General features: G+C 38.3%; 3 protein-coding genes across 12 annotated transcripts in view; 2 read left to right on the top strand and 1 right to left on the bottom strand.

Annotated features, from left to right (window-relative positions):
- LOC147759481 (uncharacterized) overlaps window positions 1-6,724 on the top strand; it is a 38,880-nt gene extending 32,156 nt beyond the window's left edge. For 5 of the 9 annotated variants that reach the window (XM_086997184.1, XM_086997183.1, XM_086997181.1 and 2 more), the window contains exons 2-3: window positions 5,830-6,018; window positions 6,304-6,724. In XM_086997184.1, coding sequence (XP_086853310.1) covers window positions 5,830-6,018; window positions 6,304-6,380 — 266 coding nt within the window. In that variant the 3' untranslated portion in view covers window positions 6,381-6,724. Of the gene's footprint in view, window positions 1-2,594; window positions 2,826-4,942; window positions 5,143-5,571; window positions 5,702-5,829; window positions 6,019-6,303 lie in introns of those variants that run through there. The other 4 variants (XM_086997180.1, XM_086997185.1, XM_086997187.1 and 1 more) reach the window with 4 other exon arrangements.
- A 680-nt stretch (window positions 6,725-7,404) lies between these two features.
- On the top strand, window positions 7,405-14,085 carry LOC106171339 (uncharacterized). 2 transcript variants are annotated; one of them, XM_086997635.1, is made up of 6 exons: window positions 7,405-7,492; window positions 9,254-9,354; window positions 10,264-11,049; window positions 11,465-11,557; window positions 12,185-12,302; window positions 12,600-14,085. In XM_086997635.1, the coding sequence occupies exons 3-6, from the start codon at window positions 10,920-10,922 to the stop codon at window positions 13,105-13,107; spliced, it is 849 nt and encodes a 282-aa protein (XP_086853761.1). In that variant the 5' UTR covers window positions 7,405-7,492; window positions 9,254-9,354; window positions 10,264-10,919; the 3' UTR covers window positions 13,108-14,085. The 2 variants fall into 2 exon arrangements, with proteins under 2 accessions (XP_086853761.1, XP_086853762.1); XM_086997636.1 differs by lacking the exon at window positions 7,405-7,492 and adding an exon at window positions 7,660-7,811.
- A 1,121-nt stretch (window positions 14,086-15,206) lies between these two features.
- Window positions 15,207-18,913, bottom strand: LOC147759480 (uncharacterized). Its single transcript, XM_086997634.1, has 3 exons — window positions 18,278-18,913; window positions 17,160-17,266; window positions 15,207-16,912 (listed from the first exon to the last, which is right to left on the bottom strand). The coding sequence occupies exons 1-3, from the start codon at window positions 18,822-18,824 to the stop codon at window positions 16,340-16,342; spliced, it is 1,227 nt and encodes a 408-aa protein (XP_086853760.1). The 5' UTR covers window positions 18,825-18,913; the 3' UTR covers window positions 15,207-16,339.
- Between the last annotated feature and the right edge of the window lie 7,281 nt (window positions 18,914-26,194).

Raw genomic sequence — 26,194 nt, 5'->3', positions numbered from 1 at the left:
GTTTCATGTCTCATTGTTGCTGTTTCTCATGGTCAGTCTGTTGGGCTGTTTGTCCGGCTGGAATCCTCAAGTGGTATGATTGGTTTCATGTCTCATTGTTGCTGTTTCTCATGGTCAGTCTGTTGGGCTGTTTGTCCGGCTGGAATCCTCAAGTGGTATGATTGGTTTCATGTCTCATTGGGCGTCAAAATTCAGGTTCTGAATTACGTCTATAGTTATTCTTACTATTCATCAATATGTCGCCTTAGATAGGTTGCAAGCCGTGGCCCGACTCTGGTAAACGTGGCATCTGCACTCAATTGTGACTTTCACCTGCCCATTCCGGGTAGCTTCTTTTCGAACTTTGCAATATGCGCCATGTGAACGCAGAAAGTACCGATCGGATGGAACGTTGTTAGGTTCGTATATGCCGACAACAATTTCTTCCACTTTGCTTTCTACGTTTCCCATTTTAATGGTATAATCCCTCTCTCTTACTAACCATATTTCTCCAGATTTTTTATACTCTCCAATCACTCTGAATTTTTACGTGTTGAAATGTGATTGGACAGTTTGGTAGATGATTCACGAAGTATTTACGAATCAAGGTATTTTCAACCTCAACGGAGTCGAGGACTTCCTTCAATTACAAAAGAAAAGATCGGTTCCAAGATTAATTTCATTATGCTTGTCATTTTATTGGGTGTGTAATGAAATATAAGAAGGAATTTTTGGGTCGGAGTTATGAAACTTCGGGCAATATTTCTCAAAAATGTATACTGTAATTAAATATTTCCCTTACACATGAAAAATTGGGGAATTTTGTTGCAGAAGAAACTTCAGTTCCCGAATACTTCATATGTGCTTGCCATTTTATTATAGTGGTATATTTTTAGAAGGATTTTCTCGGGTTATGGGGCTTTGGGAAAAGCTTTTCAAAAATGTATTCTGGTCTTAAATGTTTTGTTAAAAAAGATTTATAAGATAAATAACTGGAGTTTAGACATGGGTCACTTTAGGTACCTAGTAAAACGGGCTGCTCCTTTCCCGCACTCCGCTTATCAGTACGTTTCTTTACAATATAAAGTCGATAAAGACGTGAGCAAGTGAGAGATTTATAAACGTGTATCAACGTGTTTTGACTACTTCATTCTTGTGATAAAAATGTCTAAAACCAGACATGCGAGGTTCAAAGAAAAAATATGACTCACAGCGCTTTACTTGGGAAATTTGGTTTCTATGAAAGCAGCATTACGTCTTAACTGTTCACAAAATTTATCATTGGCGCAGGAATATTTTCAATTGTGATAATACCCACTTAGGTGTAATAGATATTTCCTTGTGTACTGTCTGTTGACTGTGGATGGAAATAGAATAACAATATTTAACTTTTAAAGAGAACATTCTGGTGTTAATTGTGTATGAATATGGAGATATTTGGATTTGCCATTTCTATGGATAATTTAGCTGTTTCAAAATCATAATAAACACCAAATATGAGGGGTACATGATTAAGATTTGAATAAACGATATGAACTCTGGGTATCTACAGCGGTACCTTTCATTTCTGTACCAAAAGTCATGCCAGATATGGGATCCGACCTATAAAGATACTTTTAACATTACAGGCAGTCGTTTACCTAATACAGAGTTTTAGAGCTGCTAATCTTATTAAAAGAATGTTTATAAACAAGATCTAGATAATATTTCAGTATTAGCTTATGTGAAACATTTTTTTTTTTTTTTTTTTTTTGCTGTCGGTGTTGTTGTCGTGCATATGTACATGTTCAACTGTGCGCCCATTACTGTTTAGAAGTCTATATTAATTTTCGTTATTTGCCCTATATATGATGACATATTTTCTCGTTCTCCAACAGATAATACCGGTTACTGAATATTTGAGGTAAATATAAGGACATGTACTCCGCTTATTGTAAGCTTAGCAATATTGACTTTCTGCCAGCAACTCACAGGGCTGCAGGAGGGGGTAACCATGTGTCGAAATAAAGAAAGCAAATGAATTGACTTTTCGAAATAAAGAAAGCAAATGAATTGAATGGACACGGTTATACATAGTTACAATATATAAATGTCTCCCTGGTACAACTTGTTTGTCAATAGCTTTGCGAAGATCTTCCAGAATTGACTTTTGAAAAAGCATAGATTACGAATTAGATATGTATCCGTGTTCCGAGATATCAGTATGCAGAGCAGTTTCCATCCCTTTGGCGCCCTAACAGCTGTTATGATAAGCAATGTTCTAGACGTCTCTCGAGCACCTGGTATTGTTTTTGGGTTTCTTGTGTGTTGTGAAACAGGGAATTTTTGTGAGGAAATTTTGCCATTGAATGTTCTTTTGAAAAACGGAAATCCGATAACTATATCTTTGTCTGGAAATTCCATAGCCGGCGTCTCTCAGATCTTCTTGATTGTTTAGGGTAACAGAAATGGTTGAAGTGAACAGAAGGGGGCAAAGCGCTAAACTTCTGTTAAATATTTTATGTGTCTATTGATTCATAGCCATTGATGCCGATAAAAATTAACAAACGAAGAATAAATTACCCCATGCACAGAAAACGATATGAAAAGATTGGGAAAAACGGATGACGAATGCTAGCTAAAAATGTTTGTGAGTAATCGGGAATTTTTATAGTCACTTTTATGATGAAATCACGGGCAACTTTGTGAAATCAACGCTTGCGTGTAGGTCATCTGAAGTGATTGACAGCACAGTAACCCGTGGAGCGAGCGTTTTGGTTACAAGAACGGTTTCCAAGTGAAGTGAACAGAGATGTTGGAAGGTGAGAGAGAGTTCATGGGTACCTACCAAATGCATTTGTTTAAACGTACATTGATTCGTACATATGATGTAGTGATTGCGCAGCATTGTGCATATATGCCGCCATTTGTGTATAATATGGTTTGACGTTCTGTGTAGGCCTTAGATTATTAATATTTCTTATCCGTGTTTTATGGCACATACTGTTTGTACATATACACTGTAACTGGTAATGCCCATAATGATGTTTAAAAATAGTACAGAATGTTTGCACACATCATGTAGCAGTAGTAAGAGTTGCATGTATATTAGTCATACCATTCAATCAGAAGATAAAGATTTATTATTTTATATGAGACGACAATCGCATTCTGACTACCAGCATTGAATTTATCTGTGAAGCATGTATTTTCCAAATGAAAAAATTAGCATCATCACTTTCGACATGTCATTTCCGTGTTGTTCTAAAATAGTTTTTTTAAGGTCACCTTTGTGGTTTTGTTTTCTGTACGTTTATGCAAGTAGAGAGATAGATACATGTAATTTTTCCCACGTGATTACAAAACATAATTTGTACATATGCTGAATGTATAAACATAAGTGTATATTTTGGCCTAACCACCCACAGTGTTTTCAATTGGCAACCAAATAAATCGCCCTCATATATAAAGGACAATTAAGGGTACAGGCGTTGCCAGGCAGGCAGTCAATACTATCGGGTAAGAAGTGGTGATGAAGGGCACGTAGGCAAGTTTCTAGAATTCTCTAGCTACAACAGTCTCCCTAACGTAGTGAACTTGTTTTCCTTTGACCTCTTCTGTGTTGTGGTATGGGGGATTTTATGAGGTTATAGAGCTTTTTGGAAATTTTCTTTTTCATGTGGAAATTCAGTAATTCTTTGTGTTTGTCTGAACAAAGGATCAGCAAGGTAAATATTTGGAATTTCCAAGGTTTCAATTCCTACGTCGGCTTCTCAACTGTGCAGCAGGTTTCGATTGTTTCCGAATGTCAAAGTGGAAAAGAAAAGGTGTCGTGAGGACCATTCTTAGATGAAAACAAAGCTGTGTGACAAACACTTCAAGTGTTCTCCATTTATAATATTCAGTGAAGCCTAAAATAGTGAAATGAATTGAATAAATGGTTTGAAATGGCGATATGAAAATATTTGGGGGGAAAAACGGCTGCCTAGTGCAGTTTTGTTAGTAATGGGAAATTTGAAAATCTTAAGTTGCGAAATCGCAAGACAACTTTATGGAATCAACGCTTAAGTGTAGACCACCTTTAAGTGTTTAACAATCCAGCGTCTGTGGTGCGTTTTGGTAATAAGAACAGTTAAAACGTGATGTGAACAGAGATATATAGGAAGGTCAGAGAGTTTTAAGTTCTCTGCAAATGTGTTTTGCTTAATGAATGTAAGTCTGTAGATATCATGCGGGGGTCACGTGGACACCACTGTGTTGTCAACAAGTATGTGCATAGTAGGTTGTTCATGTGTTGAATGTCTGGCATAAATAATGAGTTTGTCGTATTTTATATATCAACATGTAAAGGAGTTTTCATTGAAGGTCGATCTTCATATTGTTTGACATTGAAAAGATGATCCATATCTTCCTCACCATACGCATAAAACGGTAGTCAAAAATACATCTAACACTTGTATTTATCATGTTAAAAGAATGGCAGAACAGGTACTTGTTAAGTTGTACTTATCAGTGAAGAGGGGAGGGCGATAAAGTTTATATGAAAGATTAAGGCACAGGCTTTCACAAGTCCTCCCTAGTGTCGACTGAAGTGTCGTGGCCAAAGGTCCTTTACGCCATCTTGCGTTGCATACTGAATTTATATGTCAATTACTACTGGTGAAATGTGATGTAGGGGTGATCTACGAGGGGACGGAGTTTTTAAAATTTTCTTTTTCACTGTGAGAACAAAAACCTATAAGGCAAATAATATGAAATTCTAAAGATTCAATTTTACTGTGGGCGTTTCTGTTTGTACGGTTAATTTCTATTGCTCCGGCACGTTGGAGTGGAACATAAGAGGTCATGCTTTGGTTAATGCAATTCTGGCAAATATTAGGTGTATTATTTGTATTGATTTATAGCCAGCGAGGCTGTAAATCGATAAATAAATGAGTAATAGAGATAATGTATGCACTGAAATAGCGATACGCCAGAATTTCGAAAAAACAGATGAGTCATGTTGGCTGGAAATTTTGTTGGTGGGGGAACTTTTCTAGTCACTAAAACTGCGAAATCGTCAGACATATTTTTGAAATCAGCGCTTGCCTGTAAATCATTTCAAAGTGGTTAGCAACAGAGTACCTGTGGTGCGTTTTAGTTACAATTACGGTCTCCACGTGACGCGAAAAGAGATGTTGGAAGGTGAGAGAGGCCGTGGTTGCCTAAGAAAGAGTTTGTTTAAATGTGCTTGTACATATGATGTAGTGGTGTGGAGCTGCCGCTATATATCTAACATGTGTGTATAATGATTTGACAAGTTATGTCTGCCTAACACAAATATAATAATAATAATAATCTTTTTATTATCATTAGTGCTTATACACTTGTTATGGGAAAATACAGTTGTTGAGTACTTACATATTTAAAAGACGTCACCGACCATCTGATAACAGTTCCCACACTATGATCAGAATACAAAGTAACACGTCCACGTCTATAGGAACAAGAATGCGTAAAACGAGAATTTATATTAGGGATGGTATTAAAAGAAGATATGGGAATTTTGTCGTTTATGAAACTAACTTTACATTATTTCCCCAGCGACTAATTATTATATTCATGGCGCAGGGGATTTTTCAGACGTGAACGTTTGCGTCCCTATTTCCCACTCGCCATATGGATTTTCTTATACAGGCACAAGCACACTGTGCATATCAGACATATAATCTAAGCTAAAATTTAAAACAAGCAATGCGTGAATGTAAGTATACAGTCGCTGTGAAGGAAAAGTGAACTTGTACTTTTAGTACTGTGGTACCGTGAATATTGACTTAATTTTGTTCATTGATTAACCTTAATTATTAAAATTGCATTTCTTTATTTTTGCAGTGATAACAATCGTATCGGGCAGCATGTCGGAGGAGGAGAAGAAGGCAGCCCGGGGCCTGGAGGTCAGTCCCGGCGTATCAAACACTGACGAAGGCACCCAGGAGGCCATCAAGATGATGGTGGCCCAGTTCCAGGAACAGCGTCCCAGGGAGCTGAACGCGGTGGAAGCGGAGTGGGGTCCCCCTAGAGGTAAGAACCACTCAACATAACTAAGCTACCTTTTATAGAGTACGTAACAAACCTGTGTACAATTATAGCAGAATGTTAAATAGGATTTAATTGTACCATAATTTATCTCCAAGCGAGCCCAGAGAGAAAGGAAAACTACAATGTACCTCGTTTGTCAAACTTAATGAATAGCCGCCTCGCATATAGTTAATGGGCTTCCCAAGTGTCAGTAGTTTACTCGTATCTGTGAGGTTTTGGTTTTAACTTCTACACAAACACCTCATCACGTTCCACTTTTGTTTTCAGTGAAAAAGAATGAAAAGACTCAAGAGGAAGTGAAAGCGAAAAGCGATACCAGTGCAGTTGAGAAAGAAGGACACTGAGCAGCAGTGACAGTTGCTTTATGTACGATGTACGTGTCTTTACAGTAAACTGAAGCAGGAATGAACGCTGTGCACTCATTAATATACATGTAACAGTCCGTGCCTCGCCATAACTTCGCATTAGCAGGTTTCTTCATTAAATACATCGGAACGTCTCATGTTCCTATATATCATGTTGATGAAAAATGAAACTGGTAAATTCATCAGTTGACCTAGTCAACAATGACATTTCACGTTGGAATTGGTGCTTGAAATCTAATAGTCAAAGCCAGGAGTTGACTTGACTGCGGTTATAAGAAATGAATAATTTCGTGGATGTAATAAATTGTTTTTTACAACAAAAATCTCAGCGTGTTTTAGTGTAATCATTCGAGAACAGTGTGTGTGTGTGTGTGTGTGTGTGTGTGTGTGCGTGTGTGTGTTTGTGAGAGAAAGAGAGAGAGAGAGAAAGAAAGAGAAATGAACAAATAAATGGTGTAAATGGATGATTGTTGTTTAAAGCTTGAAAAGTGTTAGTTTGCTTTGACTATGTGTAGAACTGCCGACAATATCGTTAAACCATCGTTCTGTTGCTAAAATAGATCATTAAAATTTAATGCGTTTTCTTCGTAACTAAATTCACAAAATTCCCATAATTTGGAATAATGAAAACGTGTAAAGAGATGAACAACAAAAATTGTTTCGTTTGAGTTGAATTCAAAGTAAAATAAAACTTCCTGAGTAAGAAAAATCCCTTTTGCTTAATATTCAAGTTTTGATTCTTTTAAGAGAAATCCCCCGATTGCGAATTTTTTTCTGACTAATTGCAGATCAATACAAAATGCAATGCGTCCTGTAAAGCACAACTGTCACAACTGTAGCAATTCGGCGCCATGACAGACTACATAGACTGATCATAGATTATATTTAGTTCACTCATGGTGCTCTGTAATGATTGGGATTACAACATTTTGTTCAAAATGGCTATCGGTTGAAGCAGCATGTTTCTGACTGAAAATAAAAATCGTTTGTTATCGAAAGATGCCTATCCTGGTTAAAATTTGCGGAGTTCTTCTGTGAAAAAAGACTTGTAAAGATAGCTGAAGTTGACCTACTTTCAAAATATGTTGGCGGTAAGCGAGTTTCAGGAAGTGAATTGTCTATTACATTTAATTCCACACTTAAACAATGACGCAGGTTCATGATGTAGTACTCAATGTTTGCGGTAATAATCTTGTTTGCTATAAATTTTTAAGGACCAGCAGAAAGACCTTGGTAGGCTTCAGTTGCCCCTGGAAGAGTTGGAAGGCTCAGTTGAGGTTTTTGCCTCTCGTTTGGCCTAACATGCTACGCGGATGACGAGGCTTCGTAACACATTGTGTTAGGAACTCTAGTTGATAAAAAATTAATCCACATCCTGGGGAAACTGTGTGTATTCAGGAGCACCCTGTGGTATATTTTTGGCATTTAAAGCCCTCTTGTACCCGTTCACGCAACAGTTTGATAGCGTATTTGTTGGTCTGTTCAGAATGAGTCAAGCTGATCTAGCCAGTGTGGACTAACTCTACGGAGACTGTAGCTGAATGCAACTAGATTAACAAACTAACACACATCCTATTGTTTCCAAAGTACTTGTATAATCACCAGCCTCTCTTTATTTTAGGGTGTGACTGAAATGCGCAATACACTGCAATACAGTGCAACACAGCGCAATACACTTGATAACACAAGTCCAGTTGCAAGTAAACACAGGAAAGGGTAATCTCAAATAATATAGGGTGATATAAAAGCAAAATATAGTACATAGTAATTAATATTGCTGATACAACTTGACAATTTTTTCATTGTTTGGTCAGTCGCCATGTTGGTGAGTAGCTCTTCTTGGCCAGTAATATATCCAAGAAGAGCCACTCGCCAACATGGCTGCCAACCGGACAATATAAAAGTCTTGCTGATTTGTTAAGTTATATCAACGATATTACTTACCTAGTTATATAGGTTGTTTTTATATCACCCTGCTTTGCTGGGAATGGTCATTTCTTTTGTGTAATTGCAACTGGATTTGATTTTTGAAGTGTATTGCACTGTGTTGCGCTGTATTGTGGTGTATTGCGCATTTTAGTGACACCGTTTATTTTACTCAGTGCCAAGAGGTGAATAAGCGCCTGTGAATAAGAGCACATTCTGAACATTGAACCATTTGATCCACGGATCAATTACAGTCAAACCACTTGAATGCTTGTTTCGTAATCCCCATGGGGAATCTATTCAGTGTCTTATTGGAAATTAAGCGATAAGCTTTTTAGTGTGTCCCCATATTTGATCTGCGGATCTGTTTTAGTCTGTTGTTATGAATGCACCCTTGTCTGGTAATCTGATTACATTCAGCATGAGTCCCCATAGAGTTATTGTGTGCTCAAGCTAATGCACACTAACTCATTCTGAAAGGCCCTTGGTCTTTTTATTTAAGCTATGTTCTACTTACACACATCATTTCTAAATTATGCTACATACTGTTTTCATTTGTGGCCTCGAGAGTTTCTAAGGGTGCCTTCCCAGAGATTTAGATCGATCTAAAGATTAAGATTTAGATTGACCTAACTCCCTGGGGGTTCACGCTGAATTGCAGTCAGCCGAGCGGACACCATAGTTAATTACCCCCTTTCAGCTTTTAGTAGGCAGGACAGACACTTAAGCTGGCCAAGCTGACAGTAATCTAGTGGGACTCCCCACAGGGATAGATCAATCTAAAAATCTATGGAAATGGGGTGTAACATGCAGGTTGTGAGGCATTATGACCTACATGGCATGTAAGCCCCAAAAACTGAAGCAATGACCCTCACGAAATTCATGTGTTAGTATTTCTATTATATATCATTTAATTTAATTTCAAGGAGGCCTACCGGTAACTGTAAGACAAGCAGATGAATCTTTTCCAACTTAAAGTCCAGTCACTGGGAAAACTGGTAGCTGTACATTGTTGAGGAGATGAGAGGTAAGCTTAAGATCTGAGAGCTCCTGTTGGATATATGCAAGATGGCCATAATTATACACTTTCTGGCACCAATATCTTTCACATGTTAGCACAGCATTACCAGTGCATATTAGAGACTGTATGTACATGTAGTAGATAGAGGAGTGATAATGCATGGATTTTCTTGCAAGTCCATGCCAAGCTTAATATGAAGGTTCTGCACATGATTTTTTTCATCTTCGGATTTGAAATATGGTGTGGTGATGGTCACATACTTAGTCTAGTATCTGAGTATGAATAAAGCATTTTAATTGTAAAAGTTATGTCCTTAGGAAGAAAAATTAATATACATGTCTTGGGGACTTCATGTTTGCCAAATGTATTTCTCATAAATTAGTCAAGTTTCCCAACATGATTTTCATTTCTACATATGTAGACAGAAATCTGGAGTTTGTTACACAATAAGTAAAGGGTTTCAAGGTTGTTCCAAGCAGAGAAAAAAAACATTAAAGTATGCAAAGAGATTATTGGACAACCAACATTTGCAATATTAGAAATAAAAGTTGAAACAATGTATTTTTTAAAGCATTCATAGTAGTAAATGACCTAGTAATGTTGGCAGAATGGGGAACATAAGGGGGTTTGGGGAAAATGCAACAATAATGTCCAAATTATATTACAGGTTGTGATAGTGATATGTATATATCACACAGCATTTGGAGGTGATGCAGAGTGCTTCTATCATGAGGGTTGACACATACTTCCTTACTTGCATACTATTGGCAAAGAGTTGAATAAATTAGCCACAACTTACTGTTGATTCAAAATTTTGCAAAGACCTCTATAGGTGGAAACAGTTTTAAAGTTGGGCTTGAATTATTGAGCACTTTCATACATTTTGATGTGAAACTTTATTTTTACTGTTTCTAGGTGACGAAAAAAACATTATCCATATGGTAGGACCAGCTGATCTTTGTCACGAGTCACCACAGCTTACTTCCTGATGCAGTAATTGAGAAGCAGCATATCCATTGTAAATTAAGTGGAAATCCTTAGACTACTCTCCTGGCCATTCCCTGGGCCAGACCCCCTTCCACTCCCTAGGCCACTCCCTAAACCACTCCCCTTCCACTCCCTAGGCCACTCTCTAAACCACTCCCCTTCCACTCCCTAGGCCACTCCCTAAACCACTCCCCTTCCACTCCCTAGGCCACTCCCTAAACCACTCCCCTTCCACTCCCTAGACCATTCCTCAAGCTTGACACTCCCTAGACCATTCCTCCTCCACTCTCTTGGCCACTCCCCCAGCCACTACCTAGACCACTCCCACTGTCACTCCCTGGTTCACTTCCCTTGCTACTCCCTTTGCCACTCCCAAGACCACTCCCCCAGCTACTCCCTTGACATTATATAGACAACTCCCCCTTCCCTTCCTTGACCAATCCCCTAGCCACTCCGTAGACTACTACTTTGCATCTGCCTTGGCCACTCCCTAGACCACTCCCCCTGCCTCTCCCTCAGCACTCAGTTGACCACTTCTTGTGTCACCCCCAAGAACACTCCCTGCAGCCACTGTATCTTCCACCATGCAGGAGTACCTGGAGAAGAAACTGACCACAGCACATGATACTGGGAGCAGAACCAACTTCAAGGAAAAGGCGATAGGTTTTGTCTCTGCAGTAGGATTTGTATGTCTTCTGCCTTTGTTGCATATAGGTAATTTTATCTTACTAGTACATATACCTAAAACACAAACATACAGTACTTACTGGGTGAGTTATGAAGTAATTTTTTTTGTAGGTTGAGGAAAGAAACTATGCGTCCATGATTACTAGTAGTAATTGTAAAGTTATATATTTTTTACCCTTCTTTAACACACAGTATGTATTTTCCAGGTGTATTTTTGTAGCATATATGCAACACACATACAAACAAACATTTTCCAGGTGTATGTACAAGAGTATATGTTCATTTTCCAGGTGTATTTTACAAGCAAATATGTAATACACATAAAACGTACATTTCCCAGGTGTATTCTACTAGCATATTTGTAATACACATTAACACATACATTTTTCAGGTGTATTTTACAAGCATATTTGTAATACACATAAACACATACATTTTTCAGGTGTATTTTACAAGCATATCTGGGTTCCTGACAAAAAGAAGATCATTGACAGATATGCCTGTGACTGCAGTTGTTTTGACACAATATTCAGAGGTGAGGCAAAACAGATTTACTATATTGAGATATAACAACATTGTATGAACTATTTAAGTTGTATATAGGTAATGAATTGACTTTTTCAATGGGGAAAATTATCTATCTTTTGTAGATTAACTTAAAGTATCATTAAAAATATGTTTCTGTAGCATTTGTGGTGCTTTTACCACAAAGAACAGAATAACAAGGATACCTGCTTTGATATTTTCTTGCTACCATTCAAAAGAAATGTTCTAATTTCAACTTAAAAAGATGCAGAATCTGTGAAATGCGGAATTGCCCCTGCCCCATTGAAAAGATCAAATAATTACCGTTTTATACATAAAACTGTATACAAGTAGCTCTAGGCACCTGTAGAAAGCTTTCCTGTTGACCTCTTATTAAGGTAAAGGCCCAATTGTTTGTGGTACAAATAGTCTTGAATTTTTCATACATGGGGTACACATATACTGGTAGTTCTAAGCAGTATCAAATATTACATATAACTAGACACATTCCTTTAATATATTATATAAAATATAACATTTCTAGAAAATATTTCTTCAATATGGAATATTGAATATAACACAGGCCTATGTGTCTAGTCAGTATTGTCTGTCAGCTCATAAACATTTCTATTTCTAGGGCGCTATGAATACCCTGTCAGCTCATATAAACATGTCTATTTTAATGCTACGAGTAACACCTTCTATATCTGGACGCTGACTGTGCTGGTGCTGTTCCTGACCTATGATGCCATCAAGTAAGCAAACACCTGATTCTTATCCTTTGTAATTATCTCCAGGGTCACTTGCAGATAACAGCGATATCCAGTTGATGAAATATTTCAGTCATGTTATAACTGTTCACTTTTGTTGCTGGCTATATCATGCGCACACGTGTATGACTAAATGAAGTCATAAGAAAAAGGTGATTTTTTTCATATTTTTGAATAATATTTTAATATTAAAATACGTAATACATACCCGTAATATATTTTTTTTTATTGTGGTGTTCATTCCATACCATGGTAATATGTGGTTTTCTGTCCTTTGTCAAGGTATTTGGTCGGGGTCCTGCGGCGTGGAACATGTCGTAGGAGATGGCTGTTTACCCTCCTAGTATCCGTGTACCCTCACTACTACTCCTGGTGGTCCTACTTCAACTACTGGAACGAGGACTTCTACCAGCATTGGGCACACCACATGCTGTTTGCTGTCACAGAGTTGGTGTCCACGGCTGTTGTTCTGAACCTGTGTGACTCCGGCCACAGGGTGAAGACGTGGAAGCTACTGGTGGTCTTCAGTATCAATCTGGCCCACATCCTCATCAGTGGCATAGACCAGTTCATAGAGCACGTGGTTTTCTCTAAGGGGTTTGCCTTCCAGAGTTTGCGGGATGTGGGGCTGATGCTGCCGGATATAGTCCATGTGGCCGTCCCTGTCTGGGAGCTGAACACTTGGGCACGCTCCAAACACCGCACTGTCCGGGAACTCTTCTATAGAGAGGAGCTCATGATGGCTGCTCTTTTTATTATACTGTTTTCTATATTTGGAACTATTATTTAACATTAGACAGGCTACAAAATGGAGAGTTTGAAGAAAGAAAATCATGTCTGCTCTTTTTATTATACTGTTTTTTTATGTATTTGGAACTATTATTTAACACTAGACAGTTTACTGGTATATGTTAATTGAGCTGTAAATTATCATTCCATGTAGTATTTATTGGTTGATTTTTTATTGCCATTAACTGTAGCCCTAGAAGGACTTGATTGGTACATGTAGATTTAAGAATTTTAAAACATTGGTTGGAAATCCGCACCTCGAAAAACTGTATTATAAAATTCTGCTATGAAGATATTAACAAAAATTTTGATTGGATTTGGTGTTTACGGAATGAACTGGAAACAATTGGCTTGTCATTTATTTTTTACGAAAATATTTCAGATAATTTTATACTGTCTTTGATAGAAGAATTTTGAAAGATAATTTTGGACAAACATTGACTGGGGAAATATCCACAGGGTTTAAGGGTTATTTTACCAACATCTTGTTGACAGTTTTGCAGTGCAATTCTAGTTGAATAAGCCAATATCACAGAAATACAAGGTATTTATTGGTAAATTTAGACATTCGTCACGTAATCTAGCTGTATAAACTGGAAGGTATACAAATGCAAATAAAAATTAAGAACTTAGAATTTATACAATTTCAATGATATTGAGGATGAATTTTATTTTATTCTTAAATGTTCTTGCTGCAGTGCGATTAGGCAGAAATACATAAAAAATTATGGAAACCAAGCGTTTTCAAACCAAGTAAATTGTTATCAGTTAACAATGTTTCACAGTTAAACAACTAAGGAAAGTACCTAAAATATGCACAGAAATTAAATTTAGCATCAATCTGATGAGTTATTATTATTAGTGGTAGTAGAAGTAGTAGTAGTATTGTTGTTGTTGTTGTTGTGACTTAATATTTTACTGTATTTTATTCTGATGAGTTGTAGGGCTCAATGGTTTAATAAAATTCAATTAAAATTGAGTCCTGTTCTACAGGGGATTCTCGCTACAGTGCAATCAGTGGAATCGGCTTAATTGTCTGACTCGCCTCCTCGAGCTGCTAAGAAGTAATTAAGCCGAACGCACACGAAAGGTTTACAGATTTTATTTGAATTACATGACCATAAATTCCAAATTATAGTCACCCAGCTAGTGCACAGCTGTTTTCAACGTCATAAAATATACTTTTGGATTGTGAAATCATTGAATTAACTAAATCCCTTGTGTTGTTCATAATTTTAAGTTGTCTTATACAGAACACAATTCCGCACTTAGGCATTGAATTTACTCCCTAACAAAATGATACCTGCATTCATAACTGTCCAAACTGTACTTAATTAAGATTGAATTAAAAATTGCTGTCTTTGCGATTAATGAAAGGGTAATTGTAACCTTTTGCTCTACAACATGATACATTAACAACTAAAGTCACTCACAACATTTAAAAAAGTTTTCAAATTCTAGAACTATTTACCGTATAAAAAATGACATTTAATATTGCGTGAAGTACTAATTTTAAACCTAGATTGCATTTGCCATTCGATGTCCGTACATTCCTTTTTCTTCCCTTTTCGTATGGCCTCTGAGCGGAGGCAGACGGTGGCCGTGTAAAATCGTGCGGATTCACGGCCACCGTAGGCTCTTTGGTTTTGTGAAGTTAACACAATTATGATAATTTTTGAAAATAACAAGCCCGTCGACCGTAACAATATATCGAAGTTGGCATTTTACAGCTCCCGTCCGGGCATTGTTCGGTGACTTGCCGTGATCGTAAAAAATGGTTAAACCTGTTGTTGGACTTTTTTCCTTTCCAGCTTTGGTGGGTTAAGGGGGAATAACAATGGTAAAGATATTTTAGAAAACTTAGTGTTAATCACATGCAGAATGTTTCCCTTTTCTGACCACATGTGTGCTGCGCCGACAATGCATTGATCTACAAGGAAGCCGCTTACGGCAAATGCACTGAGACTGAAAGGTTACTTTTCTTTTTCGAAAAACCGTTTTTTTTTACTTGACCTGGAGGTCATGTGGGAGAAATAGCACTGGCGTCCGCACGTAATGTAAACATATTCACCGAAGCCAGTAGCCACGCACGATAAAAAAAAAAAAAAAAAAAAACGAAAATCGTATACGATTTAATCATACTGTGTCTTTGCAAATGTAATCTAGGTTTTATTATCGACAAACAATAAATCCTTTAAAACATAAATTGTGTGCAATCATATCATGTTTTATCCTACTACTATACATGTAGTTATTTAAGCTAGCGCCGAATTTAGTTAAAATCCTGAAATTAGCTACATAACTTGAAATTTACTTTACACCAAATGTAATCCATAATTCGTACATGTAGTTCAATGCTCAATGTACTATGAATTAAATTATTCAAGTAAATTGGCCAGTTTCTGGAATATTGTATAACACGCAACTTTCCCTTTTGCAAATTGTCGACCTTTGCACCAATACGTCTACTTTTTGTTTGTCAAATTGATAATAATATCACTTCGATCATGAAAATGCTTGTTACGTGTACAAGTAATGTTCTCTCAATGATCAATTTACTACATGTATGTTACCAGACATGCACTGCACCACAAGACATTGTTGCTGTTTAAACAGTGAATCAAATGAATCAAATAGTAAAACAAATCTAATCTTCTTCCCTCTACCAGGACCACAGATTGATTTTCAATAGAAATTCACAGATATGTCTCTGGCTAATTCTACACTGTAAAAACAGTGTATATGCTTTTTACTGAACTGTCCAGCAAGACGTTATGTAGGGCCTTTGGTATGGCCTCTTGTATATATATATAGCTCTAGTCTGCTGCATGTACGGATTATTCTATACAGAATAAAGCGTCTTGATTTAAAAAAAAAAGACGGCTCATTATCATGATTAATTAATCAAATAAAGAACAAAATTTTATTATTTCTAAGTTGGTCCATTTCTGACTTATCCTGAAGAGTTTATCAAAATGCGTTCATAATTTTTGTTATCTAACAAACAAACCAACGCCAAAAACGGAAACTTGCTGGCAGAGGTCATAGCGTCTACACACATATTTGAGGTGAATTTTTAATAGTAAAACTGTAACTGTTTTTAAAACTTGGTTATAATTAAAAACATCAAACTACAAAACAACAATGAAAAAACTTAGATATACATGTTAGGATTAGTTATAGCCAAAGTAGTGTCCAATCCTATATCTTTCTTTAAATGGTTTTACCCATAGCTAGAAATCCCACGCCGCTGCCACCAGCGCCATTAACATTAAAAGTGTAACGTTACCGACAGGTATGTTTCCGCGGCTCTGCTTCGGGGTTGAGAGCGTGGTCGCTCCATTAAATGGCGTCACGGAGTTGTGGTTCGTGACGTTCTTCATGCAGGCAGAGGACGATCCTGAACGTATACCCACTGGCCCTCCGGATATCTTCAACTGCACGTTTTGCAGAGCATTTTCCATCCATGCTTGTACTTGGTCAAAAACATTGCGAACTTCTTCGTAGTGGGCTAGTCTTACGCGAAGAGTGACTATTGTTTTGAGGACAAAGGCGATAGACGTGTTATCCGCGCTGGGTGTCTGACTACAGGCAAGAAAAAGTGCCCGCACCGCTCTCAGTGCAGCTATCAATCGACCATCACTTTTGATATCTCTACAGCCCTCTCTTGGTGTTGGAACCCAGCCACACGGCTCAAAATGTAAGAGAACGGGCGACCGCACCACCGTGAAATTGTACATAAGGGGGCGGCAGCCCTGGGCATCAGGAATAAAACCAGGGGGGCACACTATCTGCTGATCTACAGGCTGGAAAAAGGCACGTGTGCAGATGTATATTGTGCATGCATAGTTTTACTACTCACGGTCCGAGCAGCAGTTAACATCAATAAAATCGGGAAGAAACTTCTGACAATCATATTAGAATATTAACATGAATTGATAAAGTAGTTATTTACAATCTATCTATCAATCTATCAATCAATCTATTTATATCTAAATGCAATTTTCATTATCATCCTCATCATTTATGATTATTGCAGTCCGTTCTTCTCACCCTAGTCATGACGTCATCACTCTGTTTCTTGTCTTGATCTCCCACATACAGTAGAGCGCGGAGAGAAAGACCGAAGAATCTTTCTAGTGGCGGTGTGGAATAGTGATCTGAATATAACATTTGTGAATTAATTAGTGGACATTTAAGCTTGACAAACATGATCGTGTAGGTGTAGTTTGAACAACTAGAATTATATTTTGACTTAGGACCGCGTTAAGATTCAAATATCGTACCAGCTGAATTGAACCAACCCTGCAGGGTATTCTCGCTAAAATGTATTCAGTGTAATCAGCTTAACTGTGTGACACGCCTCCTTGAGTAGCTATTTAATTAGTTAATTACTCCCTAGCAACTCGAGGGAGCGTGTGAGACGTTTAAGCCTATTAAAAAATGAAACTGCCATTTGTGGTGACCTAATACGTGCTACGTGCTTCCATTTACAGCCGAATTTAAAGCTGCCACAAAACCCGACCAAACGCCACCATAAGGTATCAAAAAGTGTAACCAATAGAGATACCAAAGGACATCAAGCAACTGGTTCGGTTTATTCCTTGGTAAGTCGACTTTATATTTGTCTTATGAGAAAATGTGAAGTGTTTTAGATTCGCTTCCTTGGATTCACGATTTTTACCTGCTACTTATTTGATCCTCGATCTGAACAATGGCTTTTTATATATAAAACATAATGAAACAAGCGTACTACATTAAAGTGACTCTCAATCCCAAGATGCAAAAGGTAATAATTATACCTTATATCGGAATGATAATGACTTACATCATATCTCGAAAAAGGCGCGATTTTCTCAGTAGCTCATTTCAGTTTTCCCGTCAATACACAATCAGTTGTTGCTTTTTCCGGATTAGAAATGAAAACTAATTTGAACTGCAATTTCACAAACCTGCATTTATGCATGTAATTTTCACAAACATAAACAGAATCAAAAGATATCGCACATCACAAAGTCAATATCAATTACATTTAGCCATTTTCGTTTTGATACCTACTATTGGCGAAATCGAGGGAGGCAAGTAAGCTTAATGAAAATTATTCACGCCAATGATGCACGGTTTTGATATTTTTACACATGGGGTTTCTCATATTTAAACGCACCACTCACCTTCGCAGAATGTAGAATCACCTCTATAACAGATCATGCAGTGGAAGTTCTTGTAACTTTTATCAAAACCGCCGACGACAACGGGATTGTTGTACGCCATACATGCATCTCTTAAAGCTGAGTGCAGGGGGAGTGGACGAGGTACACGGAGTAGGCTTCCATTGATAAAACCGAACTTGCAAGGACCGAAGTCATCGTCCTCGGCTTCCCTGAAGCATGTTCTTAAATGCCACTCCGGTTTTGGCTCGAAAATTAAATTACTTCCGCTTTCTTTGAGTTTTCTTAACACGCAATCCGAGGAGCTGCAATTTGCAATGGAGTCAACTGGTACGTATGTAGTGGAATAGACGGCGAGTTCCCATGGTTCCCCGCCGTTTTTAATACCATGACAAGTTGCACAGTACTTGTTTCTGAAGGTGATCATTGAATCTGAGTCGGTGACTGGCTGGTACAATACCACGTCTTCTGTGAGGCTAGTATTTGAGATATAAGTACATTTGTCAACGCTTTCTTCTTCTAGCCAAGACGACGGGCACTGGTCAACCATCCAGAAACTCAGTCCAAAATTATCCACATAGGGTAATGTGGTTTGTCGGTTTTGTTGACTTAAAGTGGGACTTCTTCTACAGGAGCTTTTATGTGCCAGCAAAATAGACACAGGGTCGACTTCTTCTTTCCCCCGTATCAAAGAAGCTGTTTTATTACGGAATGCAATCGAGGTGGTGCTGTCACTTTGAGTTTCTGTTTCGTTAGTTTCAGGAATAGATTGCATTGTGTCGTGTGTCCTTGTTAATCTGACAGAGGCAGCGCACACAGTTGCATTTTCTGTCATACCATAACAGCAGTCATCATAGAGAACACACAGAGGGTCGCAGTTGCAGTGAACCTGGATGCTGTATTTACCTTCACTCGCACAGAGCCATCTGTACGGCATGAGAGTCACTTCTGGGATAGAAGAGGTTTCCCTCCTGTTGTCCGGTTTTTCATGCAATGTATCCTCTTGACTGGGTGACTCCTGCGTGACGTCCACGTGCATTCCCCCCTCAGTATTGGGCGAATCTTGTGTGACGTCCACGTGCATTCCACCCTCAGTAGTAGGCGAACCTTGTGTGACGTCCGCGTCCATACCACCCTCAACAGTGGTGGACCTTTGTGTGACATCCACGGGCATTCCACCCTCAGTAGTAGGCGACTCTTGTGTGACGTCCACGTTCACTCCACCCTCAGTAGTGGACGGCTCTTGTGTGACTTCCACGTTCATTCCACCCTCAGTAGTGGGCGACTCTTGTGTGACGTCCACGGGCATTCCACCCTCAGTAGTAGGCGACTCTTGTGTGACGTTCACGTGCATACCACCCTCAGTAGTGGGGGACTCTTGTGTGACGTCCACGTTCATTCCACCCTCAGTAGTGGACGGCTCTTGTGTGACGTCCACGTTCATTCCACCCTCAGTAGTGGGCGACTCTTGTGTGACTTCCGCGTTCATTCCACCCTCAGTAGTGGGCGACACCTGTGTGACTTCCGCGTTCATTCCACCCTCAGTAGTGGGAGACTCTTGTGTGACTTCCACGTTCATAAAACCCTCAGTAGTGGGCGACACCTGTGTGACTTCCGCGTTCATTCCACCCTCAGTAGTGGGCGACTCTTGTGTGACGTCCACGTTCATTCCACCCTCAGTAGTGGGCGACTCCTGTGTGACGTCCAAGTCCATTCCACCCTCAGTAGTGGACGGCTCATGTGTGACGTCCACGTTCACTCCACCCTCAGTAGTGGACGGCTCTTTTGTAACGTCCACGTTCATTCCACCCTCAGTAGTAGGGGACTCTTGTGTGACTTCCACGTTCATTCCACCCTCAATAGTAGGGGACTCTTGTGTGACTTCCACGTTCATTCCACCCTCAGTAGTAGGGGACTCTTGTGTGACTTCCACGTTCATACCACCGTCAGTAGTGGGCGACACTTGAGTGACTTCCGCGTTCATTCCACCCTCAGTAGTAGGGGACTCTTGTGTGACGTCCACATTCATTCCACCCTCAGTAGTAGGTGACTCTTGTGTGACTTCATCGAGTATCCCGTCTTCTGTAGCTGGCAATTTTTTGTCTGTTTCTTCTGGTGTTGCACCCCAAGCAAATGATGAGTCCCTCCGAAATCTCTCAAGCGTCCATATCCCCAGATTGGTTGACTTTTGTGTGAAATTAGTGGATTGACCTTTTTCTAGCGTCGGATGAAGAAATATCAGCCCACATAAAATCAAACGGATAATCTCTATCTTTCTCAAGAAAAACATTTTCGTGCAGCAGTAGCGCTTACAGGTGGCGCAGAACAGAGCGTGAGTTAATATCTTTAATATCGCTTACTATAACTCCTCAGCAGTGTTCAGTCCTTCGTTGGTACTCTTGAGTAACATACAATTCGACCTGTAAATAAGAAAGAGAAAAGGCGTCTTGGGTCTTGTTATTGTGGAAATTACCGTTACTGGAATTTTTTTTAGGTTTTTCACAAGGGGAAAATGATCATCAATGGTGGATCTCATCTAACTAATTGTTGAATCACTGGAGATAGCCACATCCTATTGATTAGAATACGACTCTCTTTAACGACAAGTACTGGTATGTACCAAGATTATCTACCATAACACATGGTTTTTCCTTTACTTAAGATGAATATCAACAAATTATTGGACTCATGAAATTAAATGTGCAAAATGATTGGACTAGTAAGAATATATATTTGGTGGATTAAAAAAGAAAAAGATGTCCCGAACTGTAAACTTTAAATCCGCAACTGTCCATGGTAATTCAATTAAATTTTATTCATTATAACTTTATGATATTGCCTTTGACACATTAGACTTACGACTATATATATATTAGTTTATATTCCCTGATGTGATCGATTGAAACTCGTAAAAAAACGAAATTCCGATATGAGTTTCACCTTCGAGTAACATTGGACGTTTTACATGTAGTGCAGTTCACTACTGATCACAATATACCCGGTATATATTTTTACAAAACAACTGAATGACAAGTAATGTTTTCAGAAGATAAGCCAATAAAGAAAAGAAACGCGCCTATTTAAAAATCAAGAAATGTCGAAACATTAAATGAAAAAATAATAGCAAACGACTATTAGATACAAAATAGCGCATTTTACGGTATTTTCATACAAAATTTCAAAGTTGAAACAAAATTTTACAAATTCAAGGGGACTGACCACAAGGCGGTACACTGGTACATGTATATCTCATGAATGTCAAGAAGACCAACCAAATCCCATACTAATGAACAATTTAACATTTGTATCTTAATATGATTGCTAGCCTTTAAAGAAAGAGTGCTTTTATTCAGTGAGGTACACTTTGGTTTGGTTTTGGTAAGTCGTTTTTCAGATGGAACATTAATTTGTCAGATCAAAAGTCAAATAACCATCATGATAACAACTGATGACTTTTTCAAATGCTTCTGACTAAGAGTACCTTTTTGCAGATGTCGAGGATAGTAAACTGATTGATCGGCATTGGCACTTTTCCAATCAAAACTTAAGTCGTACAGCTTGTATAGGTACTGTACCTATAAAGACATACACGACTACCGCACAACATGGTAAACATGATTTAAATTTTGCGATACTTCCGACATATTCCGTCTCAGATATGTCACTTATAACTTCACAACAAAGCAGTTATGACGTCTGTCAGCTACAGTACCTTTTGACGGGTCGATAACAAGCTGACATGCTGTTAAGAAGCCTATTAACCGTTGATTGTTTGGGTCATAACAAGATAATCACGAGCATGTCGAGGAGGAGACCACTTTGATCGCTACTTGAACAACCCAATTTGGGAACTATTGACAGCCTTGCAGGAAATCACACCTAAGTCACTCAGGTATTGGTGATGAACGGCAATATGTTTTGTTAGGCACGGTATCATGCTCGAAAATAAGCATGATATGACAAAATACCGAACAGGTGTTGTATCTAGCTTAAACCTCTGATTGGCTTCTACATGTACATTGCCCTTGCGATATTTTACTCATACGGTATCAGGACAATCCCCCCCCCCCCCCGGACTATTCCCCCCGGACAATATCCCCCCCAGGACAATCCCCCCCCCCCCCCCCCGGACGATTACCCCCGAAGAATATATATATTTATATACAAATATAAAGTTAAGAGTACAAAATTCAAATCTTTTCATCCATTTTCTGAATATTTCTTAGTGTGATGATGCAAATCAAGGATAGATAATAATTTTATCAAACAATTTATTTTCATGGAGTACAAGTACATAAAGTTTTCGAGATAGAAGTACAGAACATTTTATTAAAAATCTGAACAAAGTATATACCGTTCTAGTATATTTACCCCGTGGACCATTTGAAGATTACACTGTGATTATTGCGGTGGAAAATACAATAGAGGGAGTGTATAATGATAGGGTCGCTAAACGATTGTTGACGGCTTATAGTGACTAGCCTAATCCCCTGTTCGCCTGGGTAGGTACGCCCCCTTAGAGAACTTATGTAAACAAACGGTAGCGAACCATCCTTTTGTTCAACAGCTTCAAGCGCGGATTATATCTTTAGCGACACTAGCTAACTGCAGTTAAAATTGTGCCAGCTGTCATTTGATTTAATTTTGCTATATCGGACGTTGTGGACCAGCCCACTGGTTCATTGACTCATTTCTTTTCTGAAGATCGATGCAAAATTTTGGTGCTTTATTATTTCCCCTCCTTACAAGAGAGAGTGGAAGGGAGAAAAACAGAGAGAGTGTCAAATGGAATGGATAATATGAGTAATACAACATAGTACTTAAATATAAGGGACCCAAGGTGGAAGAAACAATAGACTGTTTCGCATCAAGGTGTGCCATTATATTCAGCACATAACCCTTAAGGAGGAAGTACATTAAATGCAAACTCATTGATGTATTAATGTACACTTTTTTGGAATAGACATTAATTTTTAATTTGATTTTCAGGAAATCGTTTTGGTTTAAATAACACAGCAACCTATTAGACAATTCCTTAAAAAAATCCTTTTGATCTTGAACCCCCCACTCCCATTTCTTTTGCTGTGTTAAAAATCCCCCCGTTTCTCATAACACACTAAGACTAATGTAGTAAAAGTATTGAAAATAAATACGATTTTTTTAAAAAAAATGCCAATAAAAGCTAATATGTAGCAGTAGGGAAATGATAATCGAAGACCAATGTGCAACAAGGGAAAAGGCTGACAATCTAATAACTTGTCGCCTTTACATTATAGTACTGTTAATTGTGACGTCGCTTAAAGAGGAGGGGGAGGTTCTTACTATAGCTCGCAATCTATTGTTAAACGCGATTGTTATCAATCTCAAGCAAGCTAAAATCACGCTTTCACAATTGCTGTGTGTCCGGCTGCTGTGGAGAAACGTCCTGTCGAACAGATTTTTTCAATTTGCTATATTTAAATCCACTAGCGACCTGTTTATATCACTGTAGTAAGAAAGCATACGTGCGACACCGGGCAATAACAGTGAAGTGAAAAATTGACATCTTATCGTTTAGATGCACACAAATATAACGCGATAAGAGCTAAGCAATAAACCTCGACAAACTAACGTCCAATTTTAAACAACAACGAGAAAAAAGGGTGCCCTGTCATAGTTATGAGAAAAATGGCTAAATCCCCCGTTTCTAAGAGCGAACAATGGTTAATGAGATGATATTATACAACAATAAATGAGAAGGTTAATATAAACAGCAGAATAGGAGAAAATATCGAGCAGTGTCGCAAGGACAATTTTACTCCAGCGTGTAACATGTGAAGACTGACAGTGTGATCACACGATATAAAGTACGGCCAATTAACAATGTATGACATCGGTTAAAGAAGAGGGGGGTCTTACTATAGCTCACACTCTGTTGTTAAACGTGATTGTTATCATTTCAAACAAGCTAAAACCAAGGCCTGTACAATCACTGTGTGTTCGGCCGCTGTGGAGAAACGTCCTGTCGAACAGATTTGCTATATTTAAATCCACTAGCGACCTGTTTTAGATCACTGTTGTAAGAAAGCATACGTGCGACACCGGGCAATAACAGTCAAGTATAAAACTGACATCTTATCGTTTAGATGCACATAAATATAACGTTATAAGAGCTACCCTTACGAAAAAGCCCTAAAGGATCCTATAGGACTTTTTCGTTAGGGTAAGCATTAAACCTCGACAAACTAATGTCCATTTTTAAACAGCAACCAGAAAAAAGGGCGCCATGTCATAGTTATGAGCTGACAAATTGCTTTAAAACTTATTCTGTTGTGGGAAATAATAATCCGTTTCTCGGAGCGCACAATGGAAAATGAGATGAAAATATTTGAAAAGAAGTGAAAAAGTTTATATAAACAACAGAATAGGAAAAAATATCGAGCAGTGGCCCAAGGACAATTTAACTCCAGCGTGTAACAGGGGGAAGACTGACAGTGTGATCACACTATATAAATTACGGGCAATTAACAATGAATGACATCGGTTAAAAGAGGAGGGGGATCTTACTATAGCTGGCAGTCTATTGTTAAACACGACAGCTATCATTTCTTAAACAAACTTAAACCAGGCCTAAACAATTAGATTGTTAAATAAGGTTAGTGCTGTAAAATAATAATGTTAATTCAACGGTGACGATGGAGAATGTTAATAAAATAAGACTGGTACAAGCCAATTGTCCATATCAAATAAATTTTTTTAGTAATTGAGGCTACATTTCAGCTTGTTCTGTAAATATTAAAAAAAATGTTGCTTTCTTTGTTACTTTTAATCTTTATTTTTTACACAGGTCGCGAGGATGGAAATTTATATACGGAGCATCTTTAATCTTCAAAATTTTTGGCCATCATCATTCATAATTTATAAATACTATCTGCAATAAGAATTTTGAAACAGGGTGAATTGTTGATCATGCTGATGCACAATGCTGATGCTTATGCATGTTAATCAAATTCAGTTTTTGACTACGGAACACTTCATATTGAATTAAATAACTGATACCAAATTTAACTAGCAGTTTGCTAGTACAGGAAGTTATATCTTCTTGCAGGCCCGTAGCCAGGGGGGGTTCTGGGGGTTCGAAAGAATCGCCCCTTTTGCTGGGAAAAGGTCCACTCTGGGTAAAATTTGATTTAGGTACAAGAGGTTTTTATGGGAAAAGGTCCACTTTTTCAGAAAAAGAACCACCCTTTTGAAATTGCTGGTTACGGGCCTGTTCTTGGCTAGCAACACTTAAAATATGATCAGCTGCGCGTGCCAAGCTAGTGAACAAAAGGACAGTTCGCTACGGGAGACGGTTTAGTGGCACGCGGTAGCACGCGGTATAGCCTCTTAAAGCTATAATCCTACCGCCGCAACAAACAATAGGGACTTTCTGGTTGATGTATCCTGCTGTTAATTACACCTAGGTACAGTTGATTGTCGCCCTTGACCACAGAAACCGGCGTTAAGGGGTTCACTCGTCTTAAGTATTGTGTTATTCCACCTAAGCTATTGTGTTTGTGCGTTTGAATTTTGAAGGGATTAATACGTCTCTCCATTGTTTGCCCGCCCCCTTTTATTCACAGTACAGGGATTAAAACATTTAAAACGTTGTTAAACCAGTGTACAACGGAAACATAAATGTTACTTCCATTGTAATTAAGCAGGATTGCTAACTCATTCCGCACATTCAGTTTTAATATGCTCCTCTTGTGCATTGTGTCCCGTTGTTCACTGTTATTATTTTATTCAAAGCGTTTAACGACACACCTAGATATATAAAAACGCATTTGCGTGTTACAGGGTTGATAAAAGGGACTGGCACACCAGGATTGTGAAATATTCTTCAAATGAAATCACTGAGATAACGATGTAACATGCACATATTTGAAGACTTTAGAC

The sequence above is a fragment of the Lingula anatina genome, chromosome 10, assembly GCF_051362555.1.
Source record: "Lingula anatina isolate TDL-2025a chromosome 10, LinAna3.0, whole genome shotgun sequence".
Lineage (NCBI taxonomy): Eukaryota > Metazoa > Brachiopoda > Lingulata > Lingulida > Lingulidae > Lingula > Lingula anatina.
This window is presented reverse-complemented; position numbering and strand designations above follow the sequence as displayed.